A 12,521-nucleotide genomic window follows, 5' to 3' on the forward strand; every position below is an offset into this window, starting at 1 on the left:
GGATTTTGTCCAAAATTTTGATGTTGTCTTTTTATTGGAATGGTTAGTCTGTTAACAGTTGATGTAATTATTGATAAATCAGTTTATATTGATGGTTGAATTTACATCTACTAGTTTAATTTTACTCTTACTTTGGTTTTCAGTAGGAAGAATAATGTTTTAATGAATACCATTATTGTCTAATTCCATATAATGTATTTTTTCCTATATCCTTTAATAGGGTCTGTCTTCTTAAGAGAGAGGATCTCTTATGTCTTAAGAATAGAAGACACTTAGTGAATGTTAATTGAATGCAATGGAAAGAGCTTTGTATTAAGAATTGGGAGGGCCAGGGTTGTGGCTCAGTGGTAGAGTGCTTGCCTAGCATGTGTGAGGCACTGAGTTCCATCCTCAGCACCATGTAAAAATAAACAAAATAAAGGTGTTCTGTCCATATACAACTATAAAAAAATTTTTTTAAAAAAAAGAATTAGGAAACTTAAGTTTTTAGATGTTTGTTTGTTTTTTTTTCCCCCTTGAGATGGAGTCTCACTATGTTGCCCAGGCTGGTCTCTAAAACTCCTGGGCTCAAGCCATCCTCCTGCCTCAGACTCCTAAGTAGCTGGGATTATTGGTGCCCATCACTACATCTGGCCATGCTTATTTCTGTTATTACTTATCATTATTACCTGGTATAAATCACTTATTTATACCATAAAAATGAGGTGGAACTAAATTGTCTCTGATATTATTCTGTCTCTGCCATCTGTGATTCAGACATTTCTGTTGAAATGAGAATTTTTATCTAAAAGATGTGTTTACAAGTTGTTTTTCATTTAGCAGTTACTTTCTAACAATGACAAGTTTTCTGTAATGCTTTTATGTGTATAATCTTCAAATTTCAATGTGGTTATAATAAAGAATGTAACATCTGATGTTTTTTCTTTTCTAATCAGCATGTTGATTGGGATTATAAAGTGGTGTGTATGTGTGTGTGTGTGTCCTGTAGAAAGAGAATAAAAAATGTCACGGGATGTTTTTGTATAATAAGCCTTGTTGACTAGCGTGGGTTAGGCATAATGAGTTTAGACTCTAAGCCACGGTGTCTTCAGGTTGGTTTTTCATAGGTAATACCCATTTAAAAACCAAGATTCTGTTCCTCTTTTTCCTCACCTGTGTTGGGCAAGACCAATTGACCAATATCTCAAAAAAATAGGGGTGGGGAGTTATTCTTAAATTCCTTGAACATATCAAATACCCAGTTCTTAAATCACAAATATCACTAACGCAGCATTGGGTGGAACACCACAGTTTATTGAGGAATTTTCCAGATATAATCATAGCAAAAAAAGGAATTTGCTACAACTGAGGAATTATAACAAAAACAGGTGTTCTTTTGCAATCCAGACAACTTTGGCTCTGCACAGAAGTTATAAATTCTACTGACTCACTTTGGGACTGTAGATGCTGAAAAGTTTGTAGATTATGACTAACGAAGGTAAATATTTCTTTTGTGTGCCATTTATTTACTTCACAGTTTGCTTTGAGCAGTTAAGTTTGAGGGCTTGGGTTGTCTGTGTAGGTAACATCATGTCGGCCTTTTGGGACCCTGGGCCTAGAGCTTCTTAAGCTTTCAGGTAGTCCTAGACTAAGGCACATCCAGTAGCAGAAATGACCAAGTTTTGAAAGAACTGCAGCAGATTGGTAGTAATGAGAGGTTCTCTTTGATGCCACAGCCTTCTTGTAAAGAATCTAAAGGAGGTTTCCAGAAGATAAAGGGATTTTAAAAGCAGTGTGCTATCTCCCAACAGTGCCCTGCTTGAGGCCTTTAGTGCAGGAGACGGTAAGTGATAATAGATGCTACTTTTACAGGCCGCTTGCCTCTTTCCAGAAATAGAAGCACTCTTCCCAAGAAATCATCTATATCTATTTATATTTCCACCACTCTGGCTTTTTGTTTTGTAGTGGTTTTTAGAGTTTTCTCTGTGTCTTATCCCTGCAGCTAGATTTTTCAAGCATTTCTGGGATTAAAAACTAGTGTATTTTTAGTTTGCAGTATCACTGATCTAGGGAGGGTCCCTTTCTAAGGGTGGATAAAAGGAAAAATAACCGGTAAGATTGAGAGAGGCTGCTGTGGGAGTGAGGAGAGACCTCCTCTGAAGTTTCACCTAATTTGGGTATTCATTCTCTAGACTTCAAGCCCATTAGGAGCTTCCTGTCTAGGTAGAGAGAAAGATGTGTCCACAAATAAATAACAAGGCAAGCTATTGTAGTATGACAGGGTGCTTTGGGAGTGGAAGCACAAGAGTTCTTACCCTGGGCTCTAGGAAGACGGCATGATAGGAGAGGTGTATTTAATCTGTGTTTTGAAGACTGGATAACATGGTCTTATTTGCTTTTAAATTCCAGGTTATTGTCCTATTTCTCTCCACCTCTACTTCCTACCTTCTAATTATACAAAAATTCTGTTACCATTAGTTATTGACTTAAGTTATGCTTGCCAGAGAACATAAGCATCGTTATAGTCGCCATCACTCCTGTGGCATACCCCCCCCAAAAAAAAGCATAGGATTCAGCGTAACCCCAAATCAGTAGGAGGTGTATTAAAATGACCAGGTGGTACCACAGAAAGACAGTGAAATTGGAATCAGAACACCCCAGTACAAGTCCTTTGGGGCTGTAGATACTGAAAAGTTTGTAGATTATGACTAACGAAGGTAAAGTCCTGGCTTCATCTCTTAGAAGTTAATACATTTCCCGTATGCCCAAGAACCTAAGAAGTCTATGGCCTAGGGAAAATAGAGGAATTGGCAGAATTAATGAATTATTAGACTATATAAATAATTAAAATATTCTTAAAAAGATACTGTGAGCTTATGGGAGGCGTGGCCTCAGCTCTGTTCTTTGGGAGAATATGTCCTTCATTACTTTTGTTGTTCAGATTTGATAAGAATTTCTACTTAGTTGCTTTTTAGGTGAAAATACAATTCTGAAAAGAAACCTAAAATTTTGACTTTTAACAACTTTAATTATTTGTTTCTGCCTCCATTTCTGCTTCCTGCAGGAGATAATGTCCTCCCCAGAGTAAAGATCTTTTTGAAATGGTGTTAAATATTTGAGAGTGAGGTTTGCTTCTGCCTGTGCTGTGTTCTGGCTTGTGAAGAGACCTTATCATCCCTGTAGCAGCTTTCCCCACATGTCCTCTCCTGGGCCTTTGGTGACCTGTGCAACAGGAAGATTAGCTGGGAAGTTTCCCCTTTCTCCTAGACAAATTCCCGCTGGTGTAATTGCCTACCCTCTAGTTTGTCCCAGTGGTACAAACTAGTATTGTGCCACCTGGCTCGCTAACTTAAGGGCATCACTTAAGAAAATAAGAAATACTGCAGGCTTTTTAAAAAATATCAGTTAATAGGGGAGGTTATGATATAATTTCAGAATGCCTATTTTATGACATTTCTCATTTACTTTTAAAAGTATACTCATTTAGAGTTTTCTGCCCTCTATTTTCATCAAGCATCATGTAGTTTGCTTTCTCCATGGTATGTACATATTTATTTTGATTTTTTCAAAACGTTTCCCTCAAGCCCAGTAATTGCTGCTGGAGGAAGGTGCGTTTCATTTATCCTGTGGCACTGTGTACTCCTCCTTACTGATGTCGTGGTACCTGCCTGTTTTGAGAGGCATGGAACTTTCTCATTGTCTTGTTTCAGAGAAGTCAACGCCTGAGTGTCCTGTCTTAGGCAAGATTTGATAAGACGTGAGCCCAATTTTGACTAGTAATTCATCTTTTAATAATTCTACTCATTGTTTACCTTTTGACATGTTGCCTCTGAATAAAACCTCATGGAACATAGAAATAAAAAGCCAAAGAGTTTGAATGTCTAAATTGAAAGACTTTAGAGTTAGTCTTCCAATTCACTGATTCTTAACTGTCTTAATAATTATTATTCATATTCAAATAAGTTCGTTTTTACTAACAATTAAGATGAAGAAATGAGCCTGAGTAGTTATAAAATTGGGGAAATTTTGTGATTTTTACTTTTTCCACAAAGAGCTACAAACTTCTTTAGAAAGAAGGAAAATAAAGGCAAAAATAAATGAATGAATGAATAAATAAAATAAAGAAAAGAAAGTCTCACTCACCCTCTTCATAGAATTGAGAAAGTTGTAACAGTGGGCACTGAGAAGAAGGAGGTCAGAGCTGTTGGGGAGGAAAGGTCTGCATCCCCAGCTGCATTGTCTGAGCAGTGTGTTAAGGGACACGTGGCAAGGATTTTTAAAGGAGGTGGCCCAGCCTCAGATCCTGGTGTGGATTTTATTAGCTCTAGACCCTTGGTTGGACAAGCTGTTTATTCCCTTTGAACTTCAGTGTCTGTCTGTAGAATGGAGATGACAGGGCACGCCACAGAGAGTTAGTGGGAGACTCCATACTGATGAGTATTTGGCCGATGGTGGCCCCTGTCCAAGTGAGCTCCTGTCCCTCACCTCACCTACCCACTGAGCTAGTGATCTGACTTCTGTGTGCCAGCACAAAAGTTGTTAACTCAAAAAACTTAAATCTAAAGTGGTATACTAATCTGTTACCTAATTTAAATGAGTACTAAAAATTTTTCCCAATTTTATAAGTTATTGCTAAGATTAAACAGACTTGGTAAAAAGACTTCTGTGTATATAGAAGACATTTAATCTAAATTATTGCTATGATCATTGCACATAACTCCCTTTTCCCTTTTGTTTCCTTAAGACGACTCTAAAATACAGAATGGGAAATAAATAATGCAGATGGTTTTAACTTATGTGAAAAATGGTTGCTAGGAAATGAAAAATAGGTTTTCATAGTTGAAACCACTGTTTTCCAGGAGATGATTATTGCAGCATGCTGCACGAGGAGAGTAATGATAATGAAGATAACATTACGATGTGCTATGTCAGTCCTGTGAGGTGCAGGTTCTGTTATTATCTGCACTTTGCAGATAAAGATCCAAAGCACAGAGAGGTTAATAGCATTCCATTTGTGTAGTTAGGAATAGCAGGGCCAAGATTTGAACCTAGGCAGTCTGGCTCAAGTCCATGTTCTTAACCATTGTCTCACACTGATAGAACTGAGAGAAGGCAGTCCTCTGAGTGGGAGTAAATGACCCAAAGCTGCAGCAGGTTTGTTGTTTTTACATTTGCTCTACAGGTATTCTGAGAGAAGCCTCACAAAGTGTATTGGAATTACTATTGAGACTAGACCAGATTATTGCATGAAGCGGCACCTAAGTGACATGTTGACCTATGGCTGCACAAGGCTGGAGATTGGGGTGCAGAGTGTCTATGAAGATGTGGCCAGGGATACCAACAGGTAAGGTGGCGAAATGATCTTTCACAAGCCTTCCTTTCCCGATGGTTCTCTCTGCATGCATACCAGTCTTCTCTTCTCTCTGGCTGGCTCAGAAAGAAGTTTGGGTTCCTCCTTTCCAAGTCTTTCCTTCTGTTCATGCTCTTTAGTCCATCCTCTCTTCCCTTTGTTTTCATTCTTTCTCTATGGATCCTCTTCCAGTAGCCTATACACATGCTGGTACCACTCCCTGCCCTTTCCTGTGGAGGAGCAGGACATGGGATGCAAGGTCAGTAGTAGTAGTAGGTCTGCAGCAGGAGAGAAGGCCAGCAAAATTGGCAGAAAGAAAAGGGTTTAGATAAGAAGGCAGTTGGATGATGTTTAAAAAATTAGTTTTTGTGAAAATGATTTCATTTGTTAGGGAAGTAGAAAAAAGTTTGAGACAATGGGTATGAATTAGAAAGTGTAAAAAAATGAAAGACTTAAGAGTTGGTAGAGTCCAATGAAGTTCTCTTCCCCTAGAAATACACATTGAACTGAAGAGAAAAACTGTTGAAGAGCTGCCCTCTTTCCAGGCTGTGCTAGAGAAGTCTCTGTGGAGAGGCAAAGAGAGTTTCTCCAAGGTCAGGGACACTTTCAGAAGAAAATTATATCTAAACTAGAACTTAAAGGGAGGAGAGGAGTTCCGTGTAGAAGAGGAAGGTTATTTTAGGCAGAAAGAAAATACCATCAGACTCCTGAGGATGGAACTGCATGGCAAGCAGAGGACTGATTAGGAGGGGCCCTAAGAGATGGCCTCCGGAGCCAGGCCCTAATCAGCAGACAGGCTGTGAGCTAAGATAGGAATGGGTCTGCATTTCAGAAAGCTCACTTTAGTTCCAGTATGGGAGGTAGATTAGCGAAAAGCAAGCTGAAGGGAGACAGACTGGTTAGGAGGCTGTTGGAGTAATTTAAGCAGGAAATACTGATGTCCTGGAAAAAAGTGAGGGGCAGTGTTTGGTGACTGATTGGAAATGAGAGTAGGAGGGAATAGGAAGTCAGAGAGGCACAGAAAGAAGATGAGTTTCATTTTGAATATGCTAAGTCGTAGGTTTTTGTGGAACAACCAGTTGAAGGTTTTTGCTTTAGAACAGAGCTAGCCAGCAGAACATACTGCATGGATCAAAATGTTCTATATCTGCACTCTTCAGTAGGATAATGCAACCCAGGAACTTTCCTTTCAATATTTCCTTTCAATCCATTTAAATAATTTGAAAAGCAACATGTACCTAGTGGCTGCTGTATTGCACAGTTTAACTTTGAAGTGTTGGGTTTGGGTGTAGAAGTCTTAAGAGAGATCTAACTTTGTCATAGAACTTTGGAAGTCATTAACAAAAGGAGATGAGAAATTTAAGCCATGGAAATAGATGGGAATATCCAGAGGGTGTGAAATGGAGTTCAGGCTTCTAGGATCTTTGTGTGGTGAGTGGGAATGTCCTGGGGTAGAAGGGGTTGACAGGCTTCAATCTTTAGTTGCAACCTAATGGTTACTGAGGCACACTTCCTTTGTGGGTATGGTACTCAGATGCTAAGAGGATTCACCCACGTGGCCCCAAATGATTCCACCTTGTCCTAGACCATTCTCTCTTCTATTTTTTCTTTAAGGACTCTCCAGACAGATCAGTTAAATCTATTTTGTATTGTAGGTTTCACTTTTCCTCTCTCTACCAATAATTTCACAAGTCTACCAATAATTTCACAAGTCTTAAAGGAAGGGATGTTTGGCAAGCTGCAGCTTCTGCATGGTTTTGAGCTCATTGTTCTTGTTTTAATATAGATATTTACATTAGTAAGCTTGTTTTGATCGATGATACTAAGTCAGACAGTTTTATTATATGTTAATTCTTGTTAGTCCAGTATTTACTTCTAGAACTTTGAGTAGGTGCATAAAGAAATTTTTGAGAAATATCTCAGAAGTAAAATGATTTATTTCTAGACCCCTTCAGAGATAGGGATATAAAGAAAATGGCTTTATAATAAGATTCTGTGCCCTCAGCCATGTGATTCTTGAGCTTACATACTGTTTTCCTGTGCTCCCCTGTAAACTTTGATGTCCGTTTATTTGTGTAACAGGTAGTGAATTTTCTTCCCTCAGGGGCCACACTGTGAAGGCAGTATGTGAGTCTTTCCACTTGGCCAAAGATTCCGGATTCAAAGTTGTGGCTCATATGATGCCTGATCTGCCAAACGTGGGACTAGAAAGAGACATTGAGCAGTTTACAGTAAGTGTACCCTTTGCCCAGGCCAATGTAGGATGCCTCTGCGTGCTCCTCATACCCTCTTTGTGTAATGATGCAGCACCTCCTCACCGTAGAACGGTAGAAACACAAAAGAGAAGTCCCCAGAGCCCAGACACACTCTGTTTTGTATGTTCTTCCCAGGATCTTTTAATGCTTAGGCTTTCTTAGGGCTGAGGTTGTTTATGCACATATGACACTGGCACCCTTATGCTTAGTTGTGTACAGATGGTAATTCTTTCATAGCTTTTTCACTTAACATTGTAAGAATAATTTATCCAGTTGCATCCTGATTTCTGTTAAGATGTTTACATGTTAAATGTCTGTTAACGTAATCTGTCATGCTTTGCTTCACTACTTCCAAAGCTCTCAAAATTTAGGACATTACCAGTTTTCGATACTATGAATAACCCTGTAGATAAACAACTTTATAACTTTTTATAGCATTTAGGTTTATTTCTTTTGTATCAGGGATTGAACTCAGAGGCACTTGACCACTGAGCCACATCCCCAGCCCTGTTTTGTATTTTATTTAGAGACAGGGTCTCACTGAATTGTTTAGTGCCTCACTTTGGCTGAGGCTGGCTTTGAACTCATGATCCTCCTGCCTCAGTCTACCGAGCTGCTGGGATTGCAAGCGTGCACCACTGCACCCGGCTAGGTTTATTTCTTTATGATAAATTCATTGGAGTACAATTATCTAATGAAGGTATGAACATTTTAAGAATCTCACTGTATTACTCAGTTGCTTTTCAGAGGTTTCTAACAGTTTTGCATAATTTTCAGTAGGACTTCCTTTTTCCCCAAATAATCCTCTTGTGTTTACTTTCTATATGTATATATATAAACACGAAAGACATGTAATTAGTAAATACAATCCAAAAACACAATTTAAGAATGTTAGTTTAAGTGGCACTTTTATCCATTAAATTAATTGTATTTTTGGATTGTATTTACTAATTACATGTCTTTCATGTTTTGGAATTGTTTTCTCCTCTGACCAATTATTCTATTAGGATATGAATGCTTCCCCCCCCCATGGGTTTTGGGGATTTAACCTAGGGCCTTGTGCACGTTGGGAAAGTGCTCCACCACTGAACTAGTCCTCAACCCAGGATATGAATATTTTTATTTTGATTTTTCAGTAAAGATATTATGGGCTCGTTTTTTTATATTTGTTGCATGTATTTTCTCCAACCTATTGTGGTCTTATCTTTTCCTTCATTTGTCAAACTGATCTTTTTTTTTTTTTTTTTTTTTCCTAGCTTCTGAGCTTAGACTGCCTTTCTGTTTTCTTCTAACCTTTCAGTTCTTTGAATTTTAATATGTAACTGTAACTTTGAGGTTTGTTGGTTTGTTTGTTTACTCTGATAGTTTCATGTTCCATGTTAATTTTGTTTGGGGAAATGAGATTGGTTGGGCCTTTTGTTTTTCTTTGAATTTTCAAACAAGGAAAGTATGTTTTAGGGATATCCTTTTAGAGAAAAGACAATATTTATCAAGTTATGTCATCTACAAAAATATTTTTATTTTGCTTTGTTCAGAAAGTGGAGTTCATTTTATGTTACATGTAAAGTTATTGATTCTTCCTTTCCTTTTAAAGTTAATTTTTATTATTTGTCAAGTTATTAGACTACAGTTGAAGCCTGTTTTCAAGATTGCATTAATTCACAGATATCCCTGTTAATAATCCCCCATCTTGATTGTGATAGAAAACTGTTCAGAATCTGCTAAAACTAAATGTATCTTGCATGGCCCAGCAAATCTCCCACAGGTACACCCCACAGAAGTGTGTGTAATATCATCAAATTACCTGAATGTTCATTAGCAGTACAGTCAATAAATATTGATGTAATCATGTGAGGAAATAAGAATGAACTAATTACAACTTCATGCAACAACATGGCCAATTCTGTTCAACATAACATTAAGCATGGGAAGTCAAATTCAGAAGACTACCTAGCACACAAAGCCATTCGTGTGAACAGAAAGTTTGGGTGAAGTTTGGTAACTGTTTCCTGTTTGGTAACTGGAAATAGGTGTAAGGTGGAGTTGTGATATTCTGATAATGTTCTTTATCTTGAATTGAGTGACTAGATGTTAGTTGTAAGCTTTGTAAAAATTGTCAAGATGTGCACTTATGATTTGTATATTTTTCTGTAAAAACCCAATAGAAAGTCTACATGAAAAGTGGGTTTTTTGCTTAGAAAATCTTGTTTGGCCTATTTGAAATTCACAACTTATTCTGACCTAATAGGCACTGATTTTTGCATTTTTTAAAAAAAATTTTTTTAGTTGTACAAGGACACAATACCTTTGTTTTACTTATTTATTTATTTTATATGGTGCTGAGGATTGAACCCAGGGCCTCACATATGCTAGGCGAGCACTCTGCCACTGAGCCACAACCCCAGCCCCTGATTTTTGCATTTAAAAAAAAATGTTTTTCCCCCTGCTTTGTCACATTTGCCCAGAATTCCTTATTAACAACCACAGATGTATTTCCTTCAATGTGTTTTATTCCATGGGAAGGGTTGCTAAGTCAAGTGTCTGCTTGTGTAATTGCACAAGTCTGCAACATTTTATCTCTGCAGAGGATGAATCACCTTGCCTGGTATGGGTCCATCAAACCGCTGCCCAGCCCACTAAGATGTAGTTAAGCTGCATGTGTTAGTTAAGAAGTGGCTTATGCCTCACACCTTATTGTGTAGGTCAGTTCTGTATCACTAAGAGTGTAATCATATTCATTTGCATCAGTTTCTTGTAAATTCACATTTTTAAAAAATTGACACCTAAAAATTGCATTTATTTCTAAGATAACATGTCATGTTTCAGTATAAGTATGCATTGTATTATGTCCAAGTTAGGGTAAATATTATGTGTCTCCTCAAATATTTATCATTTCTTTGTGGTAAAAATATTCAAAATCTTTTCTTCTAGCTTTTGTGGACTATATAGTATACTGTCATTATCTTTGGTCTCCCTACTGTGTAGTAGAACCCCAGAAATTATTTTTTTTCACATTCTTAGATAATGGTAAGTACAGTGATTATAGCTATATGTTATAATAACAGCTGCTTATATTTTCCAATAACTCAGATTTTTTTCCCTTATTTTTATTGGTACATTATGGTTGTACATAGGATGGGATTTGTTGTTGCATATCCACACATGCACACAATATAATAATATGGTATGGCCAGTATCACTCCTCAGCACTTCCCCCCTCCCTTTCCACCCCTCACCTTCTGGTCCCTTTCCTTTACTGATCTCCCTTTGATTTTCATGAAATTCACTCCCACCTTTCTTTTCCTTTTCCTCTCTAGCTTCCCCATGTAAACAAAATCATACAACCCTGGCCTCCTGAGTTTTGACTTATTTCGCTTAACATTGTGGTCTCTAGTTCTATTCATTTTCCAACAAATGGCATAGTTTCATTCTTCTTTATGGCTGAATAAAACTCCATTGTGTATATATGCCACATTTTCTTTATGCATTCATCCATTGATGGACACCAAGGCTACTTTCATAGTTTAGCTACTGTGAATTGTGCTGCCATAAACATGGGTATGCATGTGTCACTATAGTAAGATGACTTGATCAGATTTATTTTTCTTATAAAGCTGAAAGTCTCTCTTTTTTTGATGGCGAATATTTAACATCAAGGAATTTATCTGATATTCATTATCTTCATCCTTCCCATTTATCCTCAGTCAGGGCCTATTTGTTACTCAAAATAACTTTTAGCTGTTTTGGTATTTTATTCTTTTAAAAATTAGAGTACTCCTGCATGACCAAGCTAAGGGTTACTGAAAATGTTCAAACAGTGTTTCCTTCTTTTGAGGAATAATTTATCTCCAGCAATCTTTTAATAATTAGAAATCTTTTAGTCTTAGTTAAAATTTTTCCTGCTCTTGTGATACTCAGCAGTTCTTTAGTCTTCACTGAGCTGTTTTCCCCAAAAAGCCAAAGCAGTGAAGTCAGAGTTTAGCCGGGGTGGCTGTAGTGTTTGTTTGTTGTTTTTTAATGTAAAAGCTTATCACTGAAAGTGGTATCATGGAGTAGAGTTATTACAGATTTTACAGCAGAAAAAACCACCTGGAGTAGCCTCAGCAGAGGAGGAAGCTGGGCCTTAGGAGGTTAAGGAACTACAGGATCAGCACTCTTGCCCTGCCTGCCTGAGTTTGCCTCTCAGGTAAGGCAGTCTGATTTACTGTGAATGACTGCATGTGGCCTGAATGATCCATAGGAAATCCTCAGCAATAAGGTCATAGATCTACTTCAAAACTCCCTCTTTTTTTTTCAGTTATTTTTTATTTGTATCAAAATAAACTATGAAAGTCTAAATGTAGTGAAAAGTAGGACCCTTTCTCCTTAACTGAGTATAGCCTGTTTCTTACAAATGCCCCAGCTTCTGTTGCCTCACCTCCCTACACTGAGGCTAATTACAGTCTCACCTCTTAGGAAGATTAACTGAGTACACAGGAAATGCCTGGCACATCATACCAGCAGCTGCTTTCATTCCCCTCCTATCCTGAGCTGTTCAACAGGAGGTCCTGTGCATTGCCCCTTTGAATATCTTTCTAGTCACCCTCCTTTTCACCCCCATTGTGAAAGCTTGGGTTCAGGCTTTCCTTAGGTCCCCTGCTCTTCCTAACTAGTCACCCTGCTGCCAGCCATGTTCCCTTCCTGTGTGTCATTCACATGGCCACCAGACTCATCACTGTTAAATTCATGTTTATCTTTATTATATATTATGTAATAAAAGCTTTGATAAATAATATTTGAAAATCCAATAATACTAAAAAGAGTATATCAAAGAGTAGGAGTCCTCTGCTGTTCTCAAGTTTCATAGGTGGGTTTTGTTTTTCTTTTTCTCGTACTTACCTCTACATTTCTTAATCCTGTACTTAGATTGCTGTTTCTTGATTTATCAATTTTAGGTA

General features: G+C 37.7%; 1 protein-coding gene across 4 annotated transcripts in view; it reads left to right on the forward strand.

The window, feature by feature from the left end:
* The window catches only part of ELP3 (elongator acetyltransferase complex subunit 3), an 88,853-nt gene that overhangs the window by 24,088 nt on the left and 52,244 nt on the right, over positions 1 to 12,521 (forward strand). For all 4 annotated transcript variants that reach the window (XM_081268924.1, XM_081268925.1, XM_081268923.1 and 1 more), the window contains 2 exons: positions 5,162 to 5,323; positions 7,434 to 7,560. In XM_081268924.1, the coding sequence (XP_081125050.1) occupies positions 5,162 to 5,323; positions 7,434 to 7,560 (289 nt within the window). The remainder of the gene's footprint in view (positions 1 to 5,161; positions 5,324 to 7,433; positions 7,561 to 12,521) is intronic.

The sequence above is a fragment of the Spermophilus citellus genome, assembly GCF_964194105.1.
Source record: "Spermophilus citellus genome assembly, chromosome: 16".
Classification (NCBI taxonomy): Eukaryota; Metazoa; Chordata; class Mammalia; order Rodentia; family Sciuridae; genus Spermophilus; species Spermophilus citellus.